Genomic DNA, 27,134 nt, shown 5'->3' with positions numbered 1-27,134 from the left:
TTTGTTTGGTTCAGACCATAGACTGTAAAAAAAAGATGGACGACGCCCGTTCGCTCTCTTCCATTGGTGAAAAGTGAAGCCGCCAGTGTCCCGATACGACGCTGACATCTTGGGTCTTGAGTCTGCACAGCAGCGTTTTCAGGACCCGTCCTGCGCACTAGTGAGCAGGAAGTGAAGCCGCGAAATCAAGGCCCGACCTTGCAGAATGCGAATATAACAGCTGTCAATCATGACGTGACACCACCGTTTTTATAGCATTAAATAACTAACTAAAAACAAACACTTGTTTTTAAAACAAACACTTGTATTTACATCAGCGTGATAAAAACTACAGTAAATGACAGAAACCAGCTTCGAAAAAAGATAATTGAAGTGTAATTAAATTGTTTAGTTGGTCTCAAGTTCCATTGAATAACATGGGGAGGCGAGGTTTATGACCTATACTAGGACCAGTCACTGGGGGGCGATCAAGACACTTTGGGGCTTTTTAGGGCTTGGATGGCAAGCTTGGTTCAGACCAAAAAAAGAAAACACTTTATTAAAGGGGCCATGGCACAAGATGTTAAATAAATCTTTGGTGTCCCCAGAGTACATATGTGAAGTTTTAGCACAAAATACCTTATAAATAATTTATTATAACATGTTTAAATTGCCACTTTGTAGGTGTGTGCAAAAATCTGCCGTTTTGTGTGTGTCCTTTAAAATGCAAATGAGCTGATGAAATTCAAACACTGATTACAATGATGGTGGTTTGTTGCAATTAAAACTCAATTGTGCTTTTCTCTGCAGTGCTGTGGTTGGATAGTGCATATTAAGGGGCGGTATTATTCTAATTAGAGCTTCTTATGACATCATAAGGAGAGCCAAAATTCAACTACCTATTTTTCACATGCTTGCAGAGAATGATTTACCAAAACTAAGTTAGGTTGATCTTTTTCACATTTTCTAGGTTGATAGAAGCACTCGGGACTCAATCATAGCACTTAAACATGGAAAAAGTCAGATTTTCATGCCATGGCCCCTTTAAGTCCTGGTTCGCTATTTTATCAGCAAACCTGAAGATAAGGAACTTTAATCCGTAAGGTCACAACCCAAACTTTTTTATATGGAGGTATTATTAACAGATCAGAGTTCATTAAGATATTTTACTATCACTAAACATTTTATAAAGTTAAGCGTTTTGTGCTTAATTTTCCAGCTTATGCTTGATGGACCAAATGTTAATAAGGCTCTTTACATCTCCATTGCTCCATGTTTGCCCTCTACTCATTTTGTTTATGCACACACCGCTCATCCCGCTGTAAAATCAAGGTTGCGTTTTGTGAAATCACTTCCTGATTTTCATTCGTTGCGCTGTCTCTGGTCCATGTGCATTCACATATCAGTCCAACCACTCCAGAGTTTGTTTGGAAGCGGACCCAGACCCACCTTTCCAGTGGTCTCGGTTCGCTTGTTCGGTGGAGCATTCACCAAACATGTCAAGTATGAACACACCCTAAAAGAGCCATTTCTTTATACTTTTTTATGGTCTGTAGAACCCACTACAAAAAAGCTTTTAGTCGACCGAATGGTTCTTTATGAAAGCATACCGAACATTTTAGGAACCTTTATTTTTAAGAGTGAATTGCACTTCTTTTTCATACACTTGAAAAACCCTTTCTAGTTTATTTCATTTGTCTACCATAAATGTTCAACAGTAGGTATACACTACATGCATCACATCAGAATTGTGTCATTACTTTAAGCATCATGCATTTTATGGTGGAAAGATTTCAACCCTGTCTGTCAAAACTAATTTTTTATGATTTACTGTTTTCTACATAAAATTATCCTACATAGTATAACTTTGATATCTACTGACTGAGTAACATCATGTCAAACAATCGATGTAATCGATGTAAAATCATTAGACTTTAGCTTAAATTTTACGAACTGGATCACAAATGAAAACTTGGTCTTTCTGAAGGAACGTACTGTATGCGTTCTCGTAGTTAAACATCTGTTACTGAAAAACATGGTATTAAAGAAACTGAGAATGATGGAGGTGAGATGTTGCTGTACCTCCAGTCATCTTTAGAGAGGTTGCACAAGATGTTCATCTCATCATCGTCCTGCAGAAGTCGATACGCAGCGCTGACGTGATGACTCTCCAGCACAGAGCGATCGTTGTACAGGATGGCCGCGTCTGACCTGGAATGAAGGTAATCTTGCTTTCATTTGAAATCTAACCTAATCTAAATTTTTTGATATACAGTCTCTGAAGTGTGACATGCAAAACCTCATCTAGTATTTTACTATACATTTAATTGTAATTTATTTTACTAAATAAATATTTTAAAAAATGACAAATATATACATTAAATGATTACATGAAATGTATTAAAGGGGACATTTTACAAGATTTTTTAAAATATGTAAAACAAATCTTTGGTGTCCCCAAAGTATGTATGTGAGGTTGTAGCTCAATATACTATTTAGCTAATTTATTATAACATGTTAAAATTGCCACTTTGTAGGTGTGAGCAAAAATGTGCCGTTTTGGGTGTGTCCTTTAAAATGCAAATCAGTTCATCTCTGCACTAAATGTCTGTGCTGTGGTTGGATAGTGCAGATTAAGGGGCGGTATTATCCCCTTCTGACATCACAAAGGGAGACAAATTTCAATGACCTATTTTTCACATGCTTGCAGAGAATGGTTAACCAAAACTAAGTTACTGGGTTGATCTTATTCACATTTTCTAGATTGACAGAAGCACTGGGGACCCAATTATAGCACTTAAAATGGAAGAAGTCAAATTTTCATGATATGTCCCCTTTAACAATTTTGTTACACCACAAAACAACTGCACAGAGTTGGAAAAGGTGATTGATTATAACTTGGATAAATAACATTGGCCCATGGCGCTCACACACTGTTACCTGGTCTGAATGTGGAAGTTGTTTGTGGTTCCCGTGTGTTCATAGTCATGGATGGCTGCAGCGAAAATCATCGCCAAAATCTCTAACTCTGTCATCCAGTGCTGGACGGAAACCATAGGAAAGAAAAAACACAAATGAGTTCTCAAAATCTGAAACTTTATCCTTTCAAAAAGACCCCTAAAATTTGATGTGTCTCTAGAACAAAAAACCTACAATGTCACAAACTATTCTCGGATGTATGCTAATAATAATACGTCAAGAATTTTAGGGGTAACATCTAAAATGAAAATAACAACTAAAAACAGGGAAATGTAGGTTCATATTAAAGGGGTTGTGAACTGAGAATTAAAATTCATAGTTAAAAGGTCATTATATAATAAAGATTATATAAGCTTAACTCATTCCCCGCCAGCCTTTTTTTGAAAAGTTGCCCCCACCAGCATTTTTGCTGATTATCACAAAAGTTTTACAAAATGCCTTCCAGGAAAATTTTCTTCTAAAAATATGTAAACATACAAATATATCAAATGAAAGAACAGACCCTCTGCTTTCAAACAAACAAAACAGAAAAAAAACTTTTCATCCTATCTTATTTTTTCTCTCTTAAATATGGATAGGTTTCTTAATTTTTTTTTTGCAAAAAACTCAAATAATTGCATTTTTGTGAAGGAATTGTGTTAGAGATCAGATACAGAACAATAATCAAAACATTCACAGAGTGTAAAATTAATAAATTAATAAATTTGGCGTTTGAAAGCTCTCACTGCCCCCTTCAAAACACCCCCACCCCCAAGTCTCGAGGTCCTCCCCTTTCGGAGATATAACAAATGAGCTTTTATAATCAAATGCCCGTAACTCCGCCCCCAAAAGTGCCACCCCCTCGAGCTTGGACTCCTCGCAAAGGTCTATTCCAGGGCTTTCCAACCAACCCTGCAAGTCTCTCCTGCCTTCCTTGGCCAAGAAAACGAGCTCTGAAATGACCTCCGATAACGTGCATGTCGAATTTCGACCCTTTCCGACCGTGTCTTCGAACCCACGGCTAGTAGCGGGAAACTGTCTGGTTGCCCGCGATGCCTGGAAAAGTCGAAATCGGGGCAAAATTGACACACATGCTGCTGGAGAGCTCCCGTACGGCAGCTCCGAAACCCGCTCGCCATCGGCATACTGCGCTCACGACTCCCTTCCGGGGTCTGTCTAGCGGGACCTCAACATGCGTGTGTGCCGAGTTTCGATCCTGTATGCGAACCCGCAGCAAATCGCAGGAAACTGTCAGGTCGCCGAAATTGATGGGCCGACTGCCGGAAAAGCGCCCGTAGGATCTGAAATTCGTGCGCTGACGGTGCAGCGCATGCGTGCGGGTCCTGCGCAAAGTCCTAGGTTTAGGGCAGGGGTGGGGAACCCCGGTCCCGGAGGGCCACTGTCCTGCAGGGTTTTGTTCCAACCCTAATTAAACACACCTGAAAATCAAATTAGAGTCTTCAGGATCACTTGGAAATGAAATTCAGGTGTGTTTGATTAGCGTTGGAACTAAACTATGCAGGACAGTGACCCTCCAGGACCAGGGTTCCCCACTCCTGGTTTAGGGTTTGGAAGTCGGCTTGCGAAAGGTTCTCGGCCACGTCCTTCGGTATCCCTAGCCCGGTCGCTACCGCAAGCGGTGTAGAATCTGCGCGGATTGCGCAGTGATTAAGAAATTACTCTCCAACATCTAAATTTCATGTGGTGCATTCGCACGGGATAAGCGAAGCCTGTGATTTTACATATCTCCTGGATATGATGTTAAAACTTTTTACTTTTGACACTGTATACACACAACGCCGCAACATGTGGTCAAAGGTACTTTTTTGCATGTTAATTAGAGTTTATGTCCTAATCAGCCGCATCGCAATGCCTCCGCCTATAGAGATTTCTCATTTAATGACAGTTCTGCACATTATAAATATTAATCATCAATCATGGACAAGGAGAGACTGATTAGATGTTTAAAAACAGAAATATATAACAAATCACTTAAGTTTCACAAGGAAAGCCATAAACAGCGGAGGGATGCATCTCAGTATGTGTGTGGCTTTCAGCTACAGGGCAAGAGGCGCACCAACACAGAAAAACAAAATAAAAAGGCCAACAAGAAATCCATTGCCAAATTACAGAGCTAGCGATTAACGCTTTGATAAAAAACGCTTTGGAAAAGGGAGTCGTTGGCCTTCAAACATTGTGCACACTAGGGCTGTCAACGAATATTCTAAATTCGAATATATATTCGAATAGTTACAAAAAACAAATTTCGAATATGAAAATTAATATTCGAATAAATTATTATTATTTATTTTTAAAAAGCCCACGGTAGTAGAGGGGTGGCTGTCTGCTTTGTGAGTGGGCGCACTAGTGCGCCTGGTTCAGGGACAGGTCACAGTAGTCACACTGTCTGTCACTGTTAAAAGTTGACGCGTCTTGCATGGAAGATGGCAGAAAGTCGACCGCAGCAGAGAAAGCAATTTTAACCCCCAAAAATCTAAAAAGCTATGTCTGGAAGTACTTTGGATTTTGGTCGGTAGGAGGTAAAATTGTTGAGCCGCGAGATAAAGTTGTTAGCATACGAATCGACCACTAGCAACATGATGTCACATCTCGAAAATGTGCACGGCATCTTGTACACACTGCATATTAATTTGTTTGTCACTTCAACTTTTAATGCTTAATCCTGTTCTGTACACACACACTTCAGTAATTTATGGGACTGACAATCGCATTCTACAACCGCATTAACTCCTGCAAACTGCAGTGACAACCGCGTATACAGAAACTTACATAACCGAACTGAACAACTAGTTAATAAAGTGTTTAAACGTGCATCATGGACATGACAGGTCTCTCTTCTGAAGAAATAAATTATTACAAGGGGAAAAGTCTTCTGTATGTGCGGTACAGAGAATGACAGAGGCACAAGCGTTTGCTGCTCAGTGTTGCCAGATCTTGCACTAAAGAAACAGCGAACAAGAAAAATCCAATAATAAACCAAAATAAATCCAAACGCTTTACCTCAAAGATCAAAGTATTGGCACTGGCACATTCACATTTGACAACATCAAAAACTTGATCGCTTCATGAGCCAAAAGCCATAAACGGTTAAGCGCTAAAATGGTATGTGAGTACAAAAAAGATGAGGACCTGGCAACACTGCAAGAGCGCGCGCAGCCTCACAAATGCGCACAATACACAACGACATGACAGAGGTTTATTGCAAAACATAATTCTGTTAAAAGTGTTTAACGATCTCCTTTTAATCTCTGATAATGATAGCCCTGCTGTGTTAGTGCTTTTAGATCTGACTGCTGCGTTCGATACGGTCGACCATAAGATCTTACTGTCAAGACTCGAGTGCTGTGCTGGAATTAAAGGCTCAGCTCTGGAGTGGTTCCAATCATATCTGACAGACAGATCCTTTTCTGGGCCTTTTTACTCTCGTAAAGCAACAATTAACAGTGGGGTGCCCCAAGGCTCAATCCTAGGCCCAGTCCTGTTTTCACTTTATATGTTACCCTTGGGATCGATTTTCAAAAAATATAATATTTTATTTCACTGTTTTGCTGATGACGTCCAGATCTATTTACCTTTAAATACCAAAATTAATTCTAGTGAAGTACTGAGTAAATGTCTACGTGAAATAAAAGATTGGATGTCACTAAATTTCCTACACTTAAATGACAAAAAAACTGAAATTATAACTTTTGGAGAACCCGACATCTCAGATTTAAATAGTGCGCTTGGCCCATTATTCAACAACTATCGCCTGGACTACTGCAACTCTTTATACTTTGGCCTCGGCCAGTCTTCTATTCACCGATTGCAATTAGTTCAAAATGCGGCTGCACGTCTGTTGACAGGGAAAAAGCACTTTGACCACATCACCCCAGTACTGTCATCTCTCCACTGGTTACCTGTCGCTCTCAGAATCCATTTTAAGATTTTATTATTTGTTTTTAAATCTTTAAATGGACTGGCACCTTCTTATTTATCTGATATGTTGATTTTACATGCTTGCTATGTTGCTTTGGTTATCTCCGTGTAAATCATCACATTTTCACATTTAAATGCGGTTGTCACTCCTGAAAGTTTGCAGTGTGTACGAGACCACAATGTGTGGAACTCCAGCTAAACATTCACGTCTTAACACTTACTTTGCATCACCCGCCACAAGCTCTTTGTCTGCAACACGACAAGAGGTCATAACTAAGAAATTTATTTCGTTCATTTGTAAGGACATGAGACCGATCAGTGTCGTGGATGGAGCAGGCTTCAGGGAGTTTTGTCAAGCAATGTAACCGAGGTACCACATATCCCTTTGATGTCTCTTGATTTACTTGTTTTGTGTATGTAATATACAAATATGTTTAAATTTAAATAGACTACCTATAGAATTGGTTATGTCTCTTTATATGAATTTGTCCTGTTGTTGACGTAATGTGTCGTTAACGTCGTTGAAAAAATGGGCAACCAGATATTCGAATAGTTTGAATATTCGTGGTTTTTTTAGGGAGAATATTAGAACGTCATTTTTGAGCAATTTTGACAGCCCTAGTGCACTCCACCTTTAATTCTATAAAATAATCAAATAAGCAAGTTCATAACCCCTTTCAGTTTCTCAGCAATTAAAAAATCGAGAATAAACGAAAATTAAAAAGGAAATGAGATGCACATAGAGAAAACGAAAGGTAAAAAGAAAAGAAACAAGTAAACAATTCTGTGGCATAAATCAAAAAGGATGTAATCTTTGACACAGATATAAATCTCCAGTATACAGTAGCAGTGAACTCTTAGTTTTCTGAGCTCCCAGCTATGTTCAGTCACTCTGCAGGAAGCCATCTTAATATTTAATCATCTAATAAAGAGACGGCGCAAGCACATTCATGCCAATTTGGCTCTGTGAAATGACACGCTGCATTTCTCTTGAGTTGTGCATGTAGAGACATTGCAATCTGCTATAGTGTGTGCGTGTTTGTAAATATTAATTGTGTTGTAATGATTGGTCAAGTGGAAAGCAAAGTGATTTGGTTAAAAACCATTTGGGAAATCTCTCTCTCTAAATAGAGAAATCTGTTTATCTTCAACAGGTCTTATGAAAGACCTGTTGGTTGTTTATTAAAGCGTTATTTACTGTAGGCCTGCGTGCTTGTGAGCACAAATATGTCACTAGAATAAATGGGTGATTCTCACGAAAACTTGGTTTTAAAAATGTCAAGCATGAAAATGTAAAAATTGCTTAAAGTTACTTTTTTTCCCACCAGACATTAAAAAACAAAGTCTGGAGTAAATGGGAACATTAATTTAAAAACTTGTACTTATCATTTAACACTTTTTGTAACATAATTAAAAAATTAGTCCTAAAAAATCTCATTACCGCAACAGTCAGAAAACATCAACACTGACATATTTTCAAAATGACATGACAAACCTGAAAGAACATAATTTGGAGATTCTGCACATGAATTTAAAATCAAAGTATTATGCTTCTATTAATTAAATTAACATTTAATAAGCATCTGTTGCGGTAATGATAATCAAAATGTTGTGTAAGCATTCTGACAAGACAATATTTCAAATGAACTGTAAAAAAAAATGATCTTACCTGGTAGCCATCTTGAAGTAACTGGTCCATGTGCTTGGTCACTCAAAATCAAACTTTATTAAAATTCTGTATGTGTGCTTAAACTGTTCTCAAAAAGTGTTGTGGAAGATGAGAACATCAGGCATGGACAACACATTTTCCTAATTTTTCTTCATTATTATTATACATGAATATTCAGTAAATATTTTTTTGTCATCTAAAGTAGTCTAGCAAAACATCCATTTATTTTTTTTCTTAATATTTTTGTGTTCATTTGATTAAATTACAACATAACGCATGTTCAAACACAGCTGGACACATTGCGGTAATGAGAATTTCAGCAGAAAATGAGATAAAATTTACAATTATAAATTCTTATGTTGAGATCACACATTGTGCAAGGTAGAACACAGTATTGTGTTAATTCTGATGCTTTTTAATGTTACTATATTACACATTTTAAAGCTAAAATCATTAGTGCCGTGGTGTTTCAATGGTTTCGTGAGAATCACCGAAATGATGATGTAGATCTGCCTAAAGATTTCTGCATGATAACAATATCAAGACGGTTAACACTGTGTCAGCAATGAGAGCCACATGACAAAACCTCTCGATCATTATAATCAAGACGCAATCTACGCTGTGAGCGTGCGACATACAGTGCTGATTATAAAGAGAGAGATTGAGTGTCGTCCTATAAGGATTTGATTTGATCGTAAATGCACTGTAAAAGATTCAACTGGAAAGAGAGGTAGGCTACTTAAATATATATGAGACACAGACTACAGCAAAGTATTGTTCTTTGCACTGGTTCTCAAACTTTTTCGTTTTGGACCCTCTCGTGTACGGTGCATCCCTTTATGCTCCCCCAAAAGACATAAAACATTCCTAAGATAAGATAACCAAGTATAAAGTGTGTGTGTGTCTATGTGTGTTTTATCTCACCACCATCCCTGTCTTGAGCAGCAGGTAGTGTACAGTCTGTGTGACATCGGCTGCGTGCATCAAGTTGTGATAGGGGTTTTTATGTTTGCTGTAACCAACTTCTACAGCCTCAACAAATGAGACCAGCGCCGAAACGGGAATCTGTCACAGACACGGCAACATTAAAAAATTGCAACAGACCATAACCAAGCTTAAGTTCAATTTTCATGTGTGGTTTCTTTACCTTGAAGCGCGTGATGAGATCATATCTGGTGAGAAGCTCATAGAAGATGAATTTGAGAGAGTGGTCTCCGCTCGCATCATTCAGGGCAAACACATCGAACGACCACTTATCCACATGCTGAGAGTAAAAAAAACTAAGTAAAAAATCAGATACACCACACATACAAACAGAATAAAATACGCAAACACTTGTGTTCATATTTACAGTCGTGCAATTTAAAGAAATGTTTGCAAAAAAGTTTTTGCTAAAGTTTTAATAACATATGACACGTTATGAATGCACAATAGTACAGCAACATAGACATATGTAATCTCTGGAGCACGAGCGCGTCCCGGTTCCCCCCGTCTAATCATGTTCTGGAGGCGGCACCCCGGCGAAAATTTCCAGGGCTATAAATTACCAGTCCACTACAGCGAATACAGACCGTGGAAACCAGAACGTGAATAGACGGAGAGGGAGAGCATCTGAATTTCTAACAGAGGGGTGTGTGGTGTGCTGCCTTTGGCGAAAAAGTCACGGGCCACTGTACCTAAACTTACATGTATATGACTACAGGTGAAGGGGGCATCTTTTACGTTTATGATAAAAATTGGATCTATTTTGACGTGGGACATATGACCATGTAGTAGAGTGGAGAGACGAAGGGTTAAAAAATATTCCCCTAAGAAATGGCACACCACCAAAGCACAAAGGAAAGGGGTGAGGGTTGGGCATAGGGGTATAATGTAGAATTTAAATTTCAGTTTCGGTCTCATCATCACACACAGCTATCAAATTGTGTTGTATTAAAAATAAAGAATATGAATGCCTGGATATTGAACCCATGACCTACTAGGGTTGCAAAGCTTGGACACATTCCAAGTTGGAAACATAAATATTAAAGGAATGTATTTGTAAATTTTGGGTCATTTCTACAAACTGTATCACATACAAACATTAGCTTCCTTATCATGATTTATCTTCATCCGTGTGCCACAATTCCCATATATTCCTGTGTAATTTCCATGGAAAGTTTCCGAAATTCCCAGAATTTTGAAACCATATGACCTACAAATGTAATGGTCTACCAATTCAGCTGTAGGAACACAAACAGTTATTTCTCCTGTCAAAAGATTAATCGCGATTAATCGCATACAAAATAAACGTTTTTGTTTGCATAATATATGTGTGTGCACTGTGTGTTACTAATTTGTATATATAAATAAACACACATTCATGAATGTATTTGAGATACTGTACATTATACTGTACACATGTGTGTGTGTGTGTGTGTGTGTGTGTGTGTGTGTGTGTGTGTGTGTGTGTGTGTGTGTGTGTGTGTGTGTGTGTATATATATATATATACAGTATATCTATATATATATATATATATATATATATATATATTCAGATTTTGATATATTTTATATTTTATATACATTTTAAAAATACATACATACATCCATAAGATTTTTCTGACATTTATGCATTTATGTGTATTTACATATACATTTATACATACAGTGAGGAAGATAAGTATTTGAACACACTGCTATTTTGCAAGTTCTCCCATTTAGAAATCATAGAGGGGTCTGAAATTGTCATCGTAGGTGCATGTCCACTGTGAGAGACATAATCTAAAAAAAATCCAGAAATCACATATGTATGTTTTTTTAACTATTTATTTGTATGATACAGCTGCAAATACTATAAGTATTGGAACACCTGAGAAAGTCAATGTTAATATTTGGTACAGTAGCCTTTATTTGCAATTACAGAGGTCAAACATTTCCTGTAGTTTTTCACCAGGATTGCACACACTGCAGGAGGGATTTTGGCCCACTCCTCCCCACAGATCTTCTCTAGATCAGTCAGGTTTCTGGCCTGTCGCTGAGAAACACTGAGTTTGAGCTCCCTCCAAAGATTCTCTATTGGGTTTAGGTCTAGAGACTGGCTAGGCCATGCCAGAACCTTGATATGCTTCTTACAGAACCACTCCTTGGTTATGCTAGCTGTGTGCTTCGGGTCATTGTCATGCTGGAAGACCCAGCCTCGACTCATCTTCAATGCTCTAACTGAGGAAAGGAGGTTGTCCCCAAAATCTTGCAATTCATGGCCCCAGTCATCCTCTCCTTAATACAGTGCAGTCGCCCTGTCCCATGTGCAGAAAAACACCCCCAAAGAATGATGCTAGCACCCCCATACTTCACAGTAGTGATGGTGTTCTTGGTACTCATCCTTCTTCTTCCTCTAAACCTGTTTAGTGGAATTATGACCAAAAAGTTCTATTTTGGTCTCATCTGACCACATGACTTTCTCCCTCTGGATCATCCAAATGGTCATTGGCAAACTTAGGACGGGCCTGGACATGTGCTGGTTTAAGCAGGGGAACCTTCCGTGCCATGCATGATTTCAAACCAGTGTCTTAGTGTATTACCAACAGTAACCTTAGAAACGGTGGTCCCAGCTCTTTTCAGGTCATTGACCAGCTCCTCCCATGTAGTTCTGGGCTGATTTCTCAACTTTCTTAGGATCATGGAGCCCCAGTCCAAGGGAGATTGACAGTCATATTTAGCTTTTTCCATTTTCTAATGATTGCTCCAACAGTGGACCTTTTTTCACCAAGCTGCTTGGAAATTTCCCCGTAGCCCTTTCCAGCCTTGTGGAGGTGTACAATTTTGTCTCTAGTCTCTTTGGACAGCTCTTTGGTCTTGGCCATGTTAGTAGTTGGATTCTTACTGATTGTATGGGGTGTACAGGTGTCTTTACGCAGCTAACGACCTCAAACAGGTGCATCTAATTTAGGATAATAAATGGAGTGGAGGTGGACATTTTAAAGGCAGACTAACAGGTCTTTGAGGGTCAGAATTCTAGCTGATAGACAGGTGTTCAAATACTTATTTGCAGCTGTATCATTCAAAAAAATAGTTAAAAAATCTTACATTGTGATTTCTGGATTTTTTTAGATTATGTCTCTCACAGTGGACATACACCTACGATGACAATTTCAGACCCGTCCTTGATTTCTAAGTGGGAGAACTTGCAAAATAGCAGGGTGTTCAAATACTTATTTTCACTGTACTTATTTTTTTATATATGTGACCCATTCTGTGAAAACCCAGCAAAACCTAAAATCATCCTACATAATAGCCTGGTTGCCAGCCGAAGTTAGCCACAACATTTCAGGTCGATAAGTTCGGTCTGGTGTCGCTCCGTTGTAGTGCAACTATGAGCTGATCAAAGCAATCAAATTGTCAGGCAGGGCGGGCTTTTATATAACCAACCATGTCATCAAAGAGCGCTTGTGTTGAATCCGTTTACAATAAAGACGGCTGCCGCTTGAGATGTGAAGATTCTGCCATCGAGTCTGTCCTAGAAGATATCGACAGTGCATTGTTTTTTTAAAGAGGAACAGAGAAACACGATTAAGGCATTTGTTGTTCAGAAAGATGTTTTTGCCGTCCCTCCTATACGGGATTTGGCAAAAGTTGAATTTATCAGCTGGCTCTGATGGTCGCTAAGAAGATGGGACACAATGAAATGTTTCTCCTTTGGTCGCACTTATGGAGGACCAAGGAAAAGAAGCCTCTGAACGTTGCCAGCTCCTTTTCGGAAGCCCGTGGATGAAGTTCATCTAACTTACGAATGGTAAGTGATAGTCTGAATGTATGACCTTGTATATAACTCACAATGTCGTGATATGAATGAAATGTTATAAACATACAGTAGTAGGTGTCGAAGTACAATCTCTAACTCAGACTTAATACAATCATAACTTTATTCTCATCACAGCAAAATAACTAGCAGTTCAGGTTAGCCTGCAAAGGGGCAGATGCCATTTCAACATACAGTACGTCACACACTTGCTCTGATTGGTTGGAGGTATATCCAATTGAGTCCAGACGCAGATAGCATGCAACCATTGAAACAATGTTAAAAATTGTTGATTTGTCAATGTTAATACCATTGAATCAATAACACGTTTGCACCCTCCATTAATATTAAAAACATATTGAAATTTCAACAAATCCCCATTATTGTAATCAGTGTTTGCTTTAGTTGGGCCCTTTACTCTTGTGTTTTAATCTTAAGTTTTTTATGGCTGCTGAAGCAGTGTTTTAAAATACATCTGCTATTGCAAAGAAAACAAAGATCTAAGGTATCAAGTAGATTAATTCTTGTAGATATACCTAAATTATATTAATGAAATACTGTTAAAGTTATGCAAAAAAATTATTTTACAGTACTAGTTGGAAACAGTGTCAGGTCTGTTATTTTGAGGATTACAAAAACACTAAAAAAAGTTAAATTACTGAATCTATCTCTGACATCATGAATCGGTCTACGAATCTCATCAATGGTGACGATCAACAAAAGAAACCTTCATGCTGCAATGCATGCTGGGTATCATCGTAGTACTAAACTAATTTATAACTCACAGCATGCATTGCAGTTGATCGTTTTATATGAATTTGTTTGATGATTGGCACCATCGTTGAGATTTGTAGGATGAGTAATGATGTCTGGATGTGTCAGCAATTTTTCTGTTTGTCTTGTCACAGGGGATTTACAAACCAAAACAATTATAAATGTCAAAAATGGATCAACATAATCATGCAAAGCAGCTTAATTTTATATAATCTTGACTTCTTCACAAAAAGCAACCAGTTTCAACTTAACTTTGAAACAAATCTTTCTTTTCCAATGCACATGTGTTTCTACAGAAACACATACAAACACTAAAAATAAGAAAAGAAAGATTTAACTTAGTGAATAACAAGAGTCAAGGACCCAACTAAAGCAAACACTGATCACAATAATGGTGATTTGTTGAAATCTCAACATTTTTTCAATACCAATGGAGGGTGCAAACCTGACATTGATTCAATGCAGTTAACATTGACAAATCAACTGTTTTTAACATTGTTTCAATGGTTTGCATGCTATCTGGGGAGGCATTTTTTGTCCTGGTTCGGTTGAAACATGCCCCATAATCACAGCCCAATGGAGCGCTATCAGACTCAAATACTGACAATGTCAGGCTACCTACATAAAGAACTTTTTTATTATTATAAAAATGTAATGTAACATTAATATCTTTAATATAGTCTGAGTAAGGTCATGTCAAAGATACAAATCAATGTGAAATCAAACTCTGATGCTCCTAATCTCATCATTAGATTATGAGACTTTGACCTAGAGTTCACAGACAGGGTCACAAATAAAAAAGTTTATAAAACAGAAAAGACTTTGTGTGTTCACCTTAAGCACTGCTATAACAGGTGGAGGGTAACTGAGTCCCACCATGTTAGAGGTTCTCCTGTACATTCTGTTGAAACGAAATAAAACATCACGTGAATGTAGCAGCACAGACCAAAGGTCCTCCAAAACAATGGCACAATCTTTACCTACAGTACAAATGCCGAAGCATCAAACTGCACTTTAAGTAAATGCTTTGTCAAATCAGAAAATTTATGAAGTGTTGCATAAATGCATTAGGGTTTAATAGATGACACTAACAGATGAGAAAAAACTTTGTTGTTAGCAGCTTGTCAGTAGGATGATGTATGCAGCGTATGCACGGGGTGACTCATGCGCTCGATCCGTGGATTTATAATTATTTCACAGAGTTTCAAGCTGCCTGGTAAGAAACAATGTCCTGGAGAGAATGCCGACTGATTCATTGATTCACACATGTGGGGAGGTTCCTGTTGTGTTTCTGCATTGCTTTAAAAGTAAAAAACTGCAGCTAGATGTGATTTCGGTTCTTTGATGTTTTGAAATGAAAGAGTTTGCTATTTGAAACACATTGAATTATAGAATTATGTAGAAAAGCGGCCCTCTGGAAAAAATATCAGACCACACCTCTCCACGAAGATCCCAGCCTGCACCGCGTGAACGATGCTGCGAAATCGAGGCTTTTCCTCCGTCCTTCTGAGCATCAGCCCCATTTGACGTGTGAAGGTGGAGGCCAGCCAATCGCGGACCTCTGATGGCACCGAATCTGATTGGATATCACTGAGCTCATCCTCTGTATCGACCAATCGCCTAGAGAGAAAAGGAGAGAAAGATACTTTTATATGTATGGTAATTGTTGGGAATATTACTTGAATTATAATGAATATAAACCAAGCCAAGACGCAGTGGCCTGAGACTAATCCATCACTTATCTGCATAATAATGGTAATACCACAGTAGGATGGACACAAATGGACACAAAAAATATGTATAGTGTGCCAAAAAACAAGACACAAACCCCTGTGAGCCCCCTATGCCAGTGTCCAAGACCAAGACCTTAATCCAAGACCAGGATGACGTTCCGCTTACATAATTAAATAAGCTTTTATCAGATCTTTCCTGGCATCTAGATGTTTACAAATGTAAGTCTTCACTCTGCTCATCCAAATAAAACATATTATAGGCATGCGAGGGGCATGATGGGATGCTGAATCTCCCCGCAGAGAAATTGAATACCATCGCTGAGTAGGAATGAATTGGCACTGATAGCGTTGAAGCTCATACTGCAGGTGTTTCTATTAATGTGTTCACATCCACATCATGGTCACATTTTAGCCCTAAAATGATGCATATTTCAGCCATTTTTAGCAAGTATTTACACTCTTACTAAAACACAAACATGATCATATAGTGGAACTGCACCGTACTGTTTTTATAAGGCTTGCTAAAGGACACAGAGGTAAAGATGACCTCTGATACACATCAAATGACCTTTCAGGAAGACTGAGATCTTTAACTCTTAATAGAATTGACCTCGATTTTCAGGAATGAATTACTTCAGGTCCTGCTACACTGATCTCCCTCTAGTTCTTACATTTTCCCTTACAAGGATTTCCGAGGATTGTATGAGAAAGCTGGATCAGTATCTGACATGAAACGATTGAATAATCCACTGTCATAAATTCTCTGAGTAATGCAAGTGGGTTCAAATATTTGAAGAGAAGTGAACATAGTCAACAGTGGTGGCTCGTGACTTCTCTTCCGAGGGGCCGAATTCAAAATATGTGTTTGTTGCGTCATGTAAACCATGTGCATCAGTAATAAGTACCTGCTGCACATGCATCAAAACCGTTTATGATAAAGAGACGCTCACGTTCACAAAATACACACAAGACACTCCCTTAACAGTAAACTCTGATTACGCATGAGATTATGTGAGTATCTGGCAAATACGAGCGTCTCTTTTATCATAAACCCTTAAGACGCATCTGCAGCAGGCACTTATTTTGAAAAGAGGTTTACTCGACGGGCGGAACACATATTTTGAAATTACGAACCACACACATGACGGGCTATATACATGTTGTGACGAACTTGTGACGAACGCATCATGTGCCCTCAAAGAAAGAAGTCATCGGCCACCATATGGCAAAAAAATAAATTTCTTTGGCCAAAAATATGTTTTAAATATACTGTATGCTAAATACATTTTGTAGAAAGTAAAGCTTAATAAAATATATTTTGGAATTTGAAAATATATTTAGTTTTAACCTTCATACATTAAAATTAGTGCTGGGCAAAGATTAATCGCGATTAATCGCATACAAAATAAAAGTGATTTTTGGCATAATATATGTGCGTGTACTGTGTCTAATTATTATGTATATTTAACCACACACAAATTCATATATTCATTTCAGAATTGTTTTACTTATATATACATTTTTTACATTTATATTTAATATAGAATATATAAAAATATAAATAAATATATATAAACATGTAAATGTTTCTTAAATACATACATGAATGTGTGTGTGTGTGTGTGTGTGTGTGTGTGTATTTATTTATACATAATAATTACACACAGCACATACTCATATATTATGCCAAAAATCACTTTTATTTTGTATGCGATTAATCGCGATTAATCTTTGCCCAGCACTAATTAAAATATATATTTTAAAATGTATTTAGAGCAAAAAATATATTTTCCTGACAAAAAAAAATAAAAGTTTGTATAAAGTATAATATATATATATATATAGAATATAAAATATATAAATTATATTTTGCAGTTAAAAAATATATATTTGATTTTAATCTTTTCAAACCTGTTATGTTTATAGGTTTATAACATAGAAAGTTTTTCTTCCAATGCGACGTGAATATAGACAGTTTCAGCAGTAACAACATAAACAAGCGGCTGTCGCGGTCCGCACGTAACTTCCGGTAAACTCCGCTAAGAATAAATAACAACAAAGTTCTTTAAACGTAGTTTATTTATATAACAAGCAAAAAACAACACATAGATTACCTAGGAAACCAAAACATTTGTTATTTTCAACGAGGCATTTGTTCAAGAGACCATTAAAAAAACGAAACCGGAAGTAAGGTTCGGAACCAGACGTGTATCACGTGCGTCCGATGAAACCATCTATAAATGCTTTAAAATATATATATTCAAACTATACAAAGAAAAAAAGCCAAAAAAAATATTGGTGAAAAAAAACATGTTTGTAAACATATTTCCAAATATATTTCAGTACATATATTTTGGGCCATTTTTATACCAGTATATTGAAATACATTTAAAATTATACAAAACATAAAAAAAGGGAATCCATGGCAGACCCTGAAGAAGGCTATCTGTGCCGCTACGCGTGGGTTGCTGCCCAGTTTAATGTTTTTAAATGTTATATAGCCATGTTTAAATAAATACTTTTTATAATACTTTTTTGAATATGAAGAGTGCCTTTTTTTATACCCTAGCACCTTAAATTTTTTAATACATTTTCTTCTGCTATTTCTGAGCACTTTGGATTTTTCCTGATTTCATGAATTTAAAATGATATTTAAAAATATTTTTTTCACGTATGTGAAGGCTGAGAGCAGATCTTCTTAATTTATATTTTTTTGGCCATTTTTGCTTTTTATTTAACAGTGAGTAAGGAGAGGTACTGGGAGGGGAGAGGGGTATGGGATCGGCAAATGACCACAAGCCGGGAATCGAACTCGGGTCGCCAAAAGTGCGAAAGCACCACATGTCAGAGCTGATGGTGTAGTGGGCAGCGCTCTGACATGTGGTGCTTTCGCACTTTTGGAGACCCGAGTTCGATTCCCGGCTTGTGGTCATTTGCCGATCCCATACCCCTGGCTGAGAGCAGATCTGCTAGCTGGCAACAATCGAGTATTCAGAATGTAAATTATAGATTCCCATGAAAAACTATGAGAAAAGGGGTAAAAAACTATGAGAAAAGGGGTACGTCTAGTGCTCATACTATCTTTGTAGTATAGTAAAAGGCATTACCCGTAATATTCCATACAAATAAGTGATGTCATCTGCAACTTTTAGCACATAAAGGACCCCTAATGTGTTTTCAGCAATATAAAAGTCTCTGGTATCCCCAAAATGTGTCTGTAAAGTTTCAGCTCAAAATACACCACAGACCTTTCATTATACGATGTTGAACATGGCCCCTTGTGACTGCAATGAAAAAACGTGCTGTTTTGTGTGTGTCTCTTTAAATGCAAAGATAGCTTCTGTTCCCCTCCCCGTATGCAAAGTAGGGGGTAGAGCGCTTACACGTGTGCTTTGGACTACATCAAAACCTGAGTCTCTGCCTTAAGAGCTAGTAGTTAAATCTTCTGCCAGAGTCTGTGAGCGGTCATGGGTGGGGTGTAATCAGTGTGACATCACATTGTTAGGGGATCCCCAACAGCCTGTTTTGTGTGGCTGTTGCGGTTTAAGGGAGATTACACAAAGAAGAATAGATGGATTTGTATAATAACAGGATGTTTCTGCACACACACTGGTGACTAGAAAAGTGCATTTTTTAGGTTAGGGGGGCTTTAATACTACTTAACACATAACAGACAACATCTTCAATCCATACTTTACCTTGTTTCTTCAATGTAGACTGACTCCAAAACAGAAGCCGCATATTCCAGGTTTTTCTTCAGGTCTACGAGAGACGCCTCTCCCCTCTCCAACTGTTTCACCAAACATCGCAATCTGAAAAATAAAAATCACATACCCTTAACAACACAATTGAATGACTGTTTGTTCTGTTCGAGGCAGTTGTGACAGTACCGGTCGATATCAGTGAGATAAATTTCATTCTGCAAAACAAAGATCAATATTTTATTTCCCTTACTGGGAACATAAACATCAGGGCTAAAACTTTGACCAGAAAACCACAAAAAGGTACAAAAATTACATTTGCCATGGTACTTATATTGTTGTATTACTCAATGCCATGCTTTTTTCAAGCCATTCTCATGAAATACGTATAAGTAGCACGCAGTATGAAAAGTCGTGCAATACATACGCCAAATTCTAATTTAGCATGCATATGATACAACAGTCCATCCCGTTCACTTAAAGGGACACTCCACGTTTTTTTGAAAATATGTTCATTTTCCAACTCCCCTAGAGTTAAATATTTATTTTAACCTTTTTAGAATCCATTCAGCTGATTTCAGGGTCTGGCGGTATTACTTTTAGCATAGCTTAGCACAATCCATTGAATCTGATTAGACCATTAGCATCGCGCCTAAAGTATAACCAAAGTATTTCAGTATTTTTTCTATTTAAAACTTGAATAGTTACATCGTGTACTAAGACTGACAGAAAATTAAAAGTTACGACTTTCTAGGCAGATATGAGAGTATTAAAAAAATGTTAGCGTGATGCTAAATGGTCTAATCAGATTCAATGGATTATGCTAAGCTATGCTAAAAGTGCTAGCGCCAGACCTGGAGATCGACTGAATGGATTCCAAAACAGTAAAAATCAAATGTTTAACTCTAGAGGAGCTGGAAAATGAACATATTTTCAAAAAACTGTCCCTTTAATACGGCACATCTTTTCGTTTTATGTATTTTTCTGTTTATTAAACCATTGTCGCTTGGGTTTAGGATTAGACTAGTGATTTGCTTTAGGATGTCATTTAATATATAGATTCCTCCATGTTCATGTTTTTTTTTAAAGGTGCAGTGTGTAAATTTTAGCGACATCTAGTGGAGAGGTTGCGAATTGCAACCTACGGCTCAGTCCACTGCTCACCTCTTGTTTTTGAAACACATAGAGAAGCTACGGTAGCCGCCACCGGACAAACATGTCATCGTTGGAGACAACTTAGTAAAAAGGTTTGTCTTTTAAGGGCTTCTGTAGAAACATGGCTGCACAAAATGGCGACTTCCATGTAAGGGGACCCTCTGTGTATGTAGATAAAACGTCTCATTCTAAGGCAATAAACACATAACGGTTCATTATGAAAGGTCTTTATACACCCCTGATAATATAGTTTTGTATATTATTTTGCATTTCTGTCAAGAGATCCTTCTAAAATTACACACTGCACCTTTAAACCATGGTCTCTTAAAGCAACACTATGTAGTTTCCATGTAAAAATGACTTACAACTCCCCCATGTGGTTGAAAAGCGCAACCGTGCCTAGTTTCAGACACTCTTCTGCAGACAGGGGGAGGGGCGGGGCTGTGTGCTCCACCCTCCACCTTGACTTTCAGAGTGTGCTTGCAGCTAGGAGGCTGCTCAGGTCGCAGCAACAGTACAATTTGTCCTGTTAAAAGTTGTTCTATCACTGAAATAATTTTAGAGTCATTATTTAAAGGTAAAAAAACTACACAGTGTTGCTTTAAAGTTTAGTTTTGGATTTAATTTTATGTAACAAAAACTTGTTTTAACCCCAAACCTAAGTGACAATGTAAAAAACAACCGATGACACCAACAAATTCAAGATTTTGTGTAGCTTTACTGTTGTTTTAAAGCGTTAGCAGCAAATACAGATCATGGGTTTGAATCCATACTTATAAAAACTATACCTTGTAATGCGCTGTAAGTCACTTTGGATAAAAGCGTCTGCCAAATGCATTAAATCATTAATGCTTAGGGACGTCCAGATGTGTTGTCTGCTGTACTTGTTTTCTGAGCTCTTATTTAATTGAGCTTTAAGGGTCAATTGATTATCTGCCGCCTGTTAGTATTATCACACTCATCTTCAATAATCCTCCTGCAGGAAAGGCTTTCAGATCAAACCACTCAGACGGCTCTCTGCTCTTTGATGTGTCCGTTAAAATAATTTCACTGTCTGCTGAAATTTTAGGTGAGGTGTAGAATAAAAACAAGGCAGAATGAAGAAACTTTTGGTAAATATCAGTAAGAAATCCTCTGTTAAATGACCTGATGCGAGTAATACCATAAGAGATCTGATTATTGGAAATTCTGCTAAACATAACACTGTTTATTAATGACTTGTAAAAGGTCACAGAATCAATCAATTCACTGGTTGTTTGTCATTTCACCGATGCTGTTATCTAAGGAACACATATACTGATAAAATACCTTAAATGCACTGTAGGGGCAGATAAAAGCATTTCCCAAATGCACATTTACATTCATGAGAAGCTTTTATCCAAAGTGCATTCAGGTACACATTTTATCAGTATTTATATTCCCTGCACTCTAAAGGCCCGGGTATACTTTTTTCCGCCTCCGCGTCCGGCTCGCGCGCGCACGCGTCCGCGCAGCTTTCCAAGTATACTCCCCGCGGCTACACGAGGATGGCCGCGTTCGACACTATACGCAATACAAATGATTTCTTATTCAAATTATTAGTCTAACAGACAGCACTGATTTGGCGACATTTACAGTACATTAAAACATTAGGATTGGTGAAGAAAAGTAACTGATCCACCAATGCAAACAAAGTTTAGAACAAACAACAAGACAACAAAGAACAGGAATCAAACAAACATGCTCCACAGCTTTCTGTTCTTGGAAGAAGTAAAAGTTAAAGAAGAAAAACGATAGTGTGTGTGCAAATGCTGTCTATTTCCTTTGTATGGTTGTTTATAGTGGAGTGCACTGTCTGGATGTTTTCACCCGCATGCGCTGTCGTGCGCGGACTGTGGGCGCGCTGTCCGCGCGGTCTCAAATTTTGGGCTGCACGCGGACGGTCCGCGTGGCCGGCCGCGGACCCTCCTGATGACGAAGATGACGTCATGCGGACGGCGCGCATACGCGGACGGCCCTAGTATACTTTCGGCTTAACAAATGGTTGGGTAAAATAAATGGTTTATCCATATTTGACCCAACCACTGTTTTAGAATGTCAGATTCGAACCCATAACCTTTGAGATGCCAGGTCTGCGAACCCATCTTCATAAATGTAAAAAGACCTACAATGCTTTGATTATAGAGACGGATGCTTTGTATCTCTATATACTGTCAGAGTCACGATAGCAAGCGGTTAACGTACCTCATGCTCACTACGGGTTTTGCTTTGACCCGGTTAGTTTACATAAATGCTTAAATGAGTGTAAAATTGTTAGTTTCGATTGTCGTTTGTATTGCTTGGATTAATGATGAATGATGTCTTTGTTTAAACTGTTCATTTACTGTCAGAGAGTCACGTTAGCAAACGGCTAGCGCATGCTCACTTACGGTTTTGCTATGACCCGGTTAGTTTACATAAATGCTTAAATGAGTGTAAAATGTTAGTTTCAATCGTCGTTGTTATTGCCTGGATTAACTCATTCACCGCCAGCCTTTTTGAGAAAAGTTGCCCACCTGCATTTTTGTGGTTTTAACAAAAGTTTCACAAAATTCCTTGCAGGAAAAATTATCTTCTATAAATATATAAACATACAAATTATATCAAATGAAAGAACACACCCTCTGCTTTCAAACAAACAATAAACAAACAAACAAAATGGGGAAAAAAACGTTTCATTATATATTTACTTTTTCCACTTAATTTAACCACTGAAATATTATTATTTTCAAAAATACAACATTTTGAGCAAAAAGCTTAAAAAATTGCATTTTTGTAAAGGAATTTATGTTAGAGATCAGACTCAGAATGACTATCAAACATAAGGGCAGTTAAAATAAATCATTAAATCTTTTTAACTTCCGTTTTTGATAAATTCGGTTTGGATAATCGGTTTCGCCATCTAGTGGATAAAAGTGGTATTACACTTTCACTTTGAAATTTGTCCAGAAAGGCATATTTATTAGTTAAATATTAAAGGAGTAGTCTACCCTGTTTCCATGTTGAACTGTGTTATTACCTCAACTTGGACGAATTGATACATATCTATCTTTTTTCGGTGCGTGCACTGTACAGCGCATAGTAAATGTGTTAGCATTTAGCCTAAACCCATTCATTCCTATGGTACCAAACAGGGAAGCCACCAAACACTTCCGTGTTTTCCCTATTTAAGACTATTACATGAGGAGTTATACCAGTAAGTATGGTGCCACAAAATAAAACTTTTTTTTGGTACCATAGGAAAGAATGGGGCTAGGCTAAATGCTAACACATCCACAAAGTGCTGTACAGTGCACGCATTGAAAAAAGATAGGTATGTATTAATTCGTCTAGGTTGAGGTAATAACATAGTTTAATATGGCAAAAGGGTAGACTATTCCTTTAACTCATAATTGACGACATAACTCGTCAATGGCGGTGAATGAGTTAATGATGAATGATGTGTATTGATGTTGACAATGTCTTCTCAGTAAATCATGTTAGCACGAGGTCAATACATGTTGCACTATTGTTGGTCTGTGCGACTAATCTGTGATCTGTGCAAAGACACTCTGTCAGTTGACCAATCAGAGCAGAGTAGGCTACTGAAAGGTGGGGTTTAGGCAGACTTGAGTCATTGAACGGCTTTACACGAATCGTTTGGGGATCTCTGAGAAATGGGGTAATTTTAAATTTATATTTTGAGAAAATTAAAGTGATAGGATGCTTAAAATTGTCATCTTACTGGCTCTTTAATTATAGTCATCTTGGTGCTGAATATGACGCGCTATGTTTACTCCTGTTGAAACCCATAGACGCTAGTATAATAGCGAATACGCGAAATGGGAATCATGCTTTACAGATAACGAGAAAGAGCCATGCAAAAAGAAAGGGCTCAGTGAAATGAAAAAGATTACGACAGTAAATATGGTTTTACTCTTGTAACCATGTTTTTTTGTTTGTTTCGTATACCCAACATATTTTTTGCACACTATACGTGTAAAAGCAATCCGACCCAAAGGATCAATGAACAGGCTGTCTAATTGCTTTATTAACCATTAACATACCTGATAGCTCTTTGGTGACAAATTTTGGTGAGCAGTAACACCATTCAAAACCAAAGCGCATCTGTTCCTTATAAAATGTCTTCTAATTGCTGTTCCCCGCAATAGGTAAGAATGTTGTCTCGCCTAAGTTTTGATTCCTGCTCAAAATAATGTAATATAACCGCAGTTACCAAATGCAACAGAATAATCCCGCAAAGCTCCTGTCGGTCCATCCTGATAGACAACTTTGAGCGGAATCATGAAAAATATACAGATGCACACTGAACAATTAAATGAGAGTTTACTCACATGTGACTATATTAACAAAGTCTAGTTTAATTGGAAATATTGCCTTTCGAATGCGAACTAAACCAAGATGAAATTGCAACATTGTAGCCATTTCGGAACAAAGAAATTGATCTACAGGTCTGAAAACACTCTTAAGCCACTTGCAGCATGCATTGTGGTGTACTGTATCTATTAAAGCAGTGGTTCTCAACTCCAGTCCTCGGGCCCCCCCTCCCAGAACATTTTAGGTGTCTCCATATATAAAACACCTGATTCAGTTCATCAGCTTGTTAGTGTGTTAATTAAGGAAACGTTTCAAACCTTCTGTCAGGAGCCTGATGAGTGGATTCGGGTGTGTGTTTCATATAAGGAGACATCTAAAATTTTCTGGGAGGACTGGAGTTGAGAACCACTGTATTAAAGGGTACCGGTGACAGCTTTTGTACATTTTATTCTAAGAGTAAAGGGCCACAATTTTATTCAAGCCAAGGCAGGCCCCATCCCAGTAAGCCCTGCCATTTATAGTATTTTTAAGGTAGCCACTTTGGCTTGTGTCACATGATCCTATAAATGGACAAAACATTGGGCGGGGCGGTGCACTTTCAAAACGTACAATATTGTACCTTAACGGGGTGTTCAAACCAAACGCGAATTCAACAATTTGCGTGAGTATATTACATACATGGGTCGATGTGAATGATGCAAATTGGGCGGCGCGTTTGCAGCAAAAACATGCGCTATTCGGCTCAAATGCATCTTCTGCTAATTTAAAATATTTAACTCAAGCGAAAAATTCACATGATCGCATTATGCTGCGTACAAACCAAACGCGAACCATCGCATTCCTCACTCTAGATTACTTGCGGGATTTAACTTTGTGTCATGTGAATTTCGCATGGGTTGAATATTTTTAATCTACGCAAAGATGGGTTTGAGGCGAATAACGTGTGTTTTCGCGGCATTATCGGCACCCAGTTAGCATATTTTGCATCGGCCTGTGTAAGTTCACGTCTATCCGCGTCTTCGCAGTGCTTTACATTGACTTTGTATTTAATCTATTCGCGCAAATTGTTTTTTTTTATTCAGTGGGGTGTGTACGCCCCATAAGAGTTAATATTAGTACCCAAAGGTAAATATAGAGGTACCAATATCCCTTTTACATGCGCGCGATAGTTTCATGTGAGCACGCAAAACTAAACGTAAAAAAATTCTGCACATGAAGGTTTTGCGTGAGCACATGAAACTAAACTTTAGATTTTTTTTTACTCCAATGTCACCGTAAGGGATCGGTAGTGGAGACTAGTATGAGAAGCATTATATTTTATATTTCCATGTAAGGTGGAAAGGTATGTTTAGTTTTATATGCCACCTGTTATTTGTCATATTAATTGACTACTGTATTTTCCTGACTATAAGTCGCTCCGGAAAAAGCCAAATCAAGTTCAAAAAGGTCCCGAAGTCATTCCACATCACTGAATTCATTGAATTACATAAATACAGGAGCAGCACAGAGCGGACTCTCGCAGCTGTAGACGGTAATACGGTAGTTTTTCGACAGTTAAAAATATTAGATTATTATCTATTTATTAGGACAATACAATTTGCAATTATACTATGTATTCTATCCCTTTTGAAAATTAACCATGGTCAATACACCCATGGTTACTACACTTTTACCACAAAAAACATGGTTAATTTTCGTAAGGTATTATACTATTTATTTAGGAATTTCCCTCTTGTACTAGTTTTCTTTTTCTTGTAAAGCTGCTTTCAGGCAATGCAACATCGTAAAAAAGTGCTGTATAAATAACTGTGACTTAAAATATGTAATGTATATCTGACATTCATATGTTACATTTGTAGCTGAAAGCTGTGGGCATTACAGCAGAACCAAATCCATCCGGGTCCCACCTGTGTCCATCAGCTCAGGTAGTTTCTTATACCCTAATAAGCGATTTCATAGCGTGATCATGAATAAGTGGATGGGCGGCTGTCACCATGACGATCACACTGTCATTGAGTGTCTCTGATGCCTCCAGGTCAAGGCAATCACAGAGGAAGATTAACATTTTCCACTCAACGTTTTGACAGCTGGCCACAGATAAAAGGGAAACC

At 37.8% G+C, this 27,134-nt stretch overlaps 1 protein-coding gene across 4 annotated transcripts in view; it reads right to left on the bottom strand.

The window, feature by feature from the left end:
• pde1cb (phosphodiesterase 1C, calmodulin-dependent b) overlaps window positions 1–27,134 on the bottom strand; it is a 155,145-nt gene that overhangs the window by 29,115 nt on the left and 98,896 nt on the right. For all 4 annotated transcript variants that reach the window (XR_012371928.1, XM_055201352.2, XM_073872745.1 and 1 more), the window contains 7 exons: window positions 19,531–19,644; window positions 15,537–15,719; window positions 14,934–15,000; window positions 9,693–9,809; window positions 9,470–9,610; window positions 2,920–3,020; window positions 2,062–2,190 (listed from right to left, as the gene is read on the bottom strand). Coding sequence is in view for 3 of the 4 variants with exons in the window: in XM_055201352.2 (XP_055057327.2) it covers window positions 2,062–2,190; window positions 2,920–3,020; window positions 9,470–9,610; window positions 9,693–9,809; window positions 14,934–15,000; window positions 15,537–15,719; window positions 19,531–19,644 (852 nt within the window). In the remaining variant the exon portion in view is untranslated. The remainder of the gene's footprint in view (window positions 1–2,061; window positions 2,191–2,919; window positions 3,021–9,469; window positions 9,611–9,692; window positions 9,810–14,933; window positions 15,001–15,536; window positions 15,720–19,530; window positions 19,645–27,134) is intronic.

Source organism: Misgurnus anguillicaudatus, chromosome 2 (genome assembly GCF_027580225.2).
Source record: "Misgurnus anguillicaudatus chromosome 2, ASM2758022v2, whole genome shotgun sequence".
NCBI classification, from domain to species: domain Eukaryota; kingdom Metazoa; phylum Chordata; class Actinopteri; order Cypriniformes; family Cobitidae; genus Misgurnus; species Misgurnus anguillicaudatus.
Note: the sequence above shows the minus strand (reverse complement) of the source record. Positions and strands in the feature narration are given on the sequence as shown.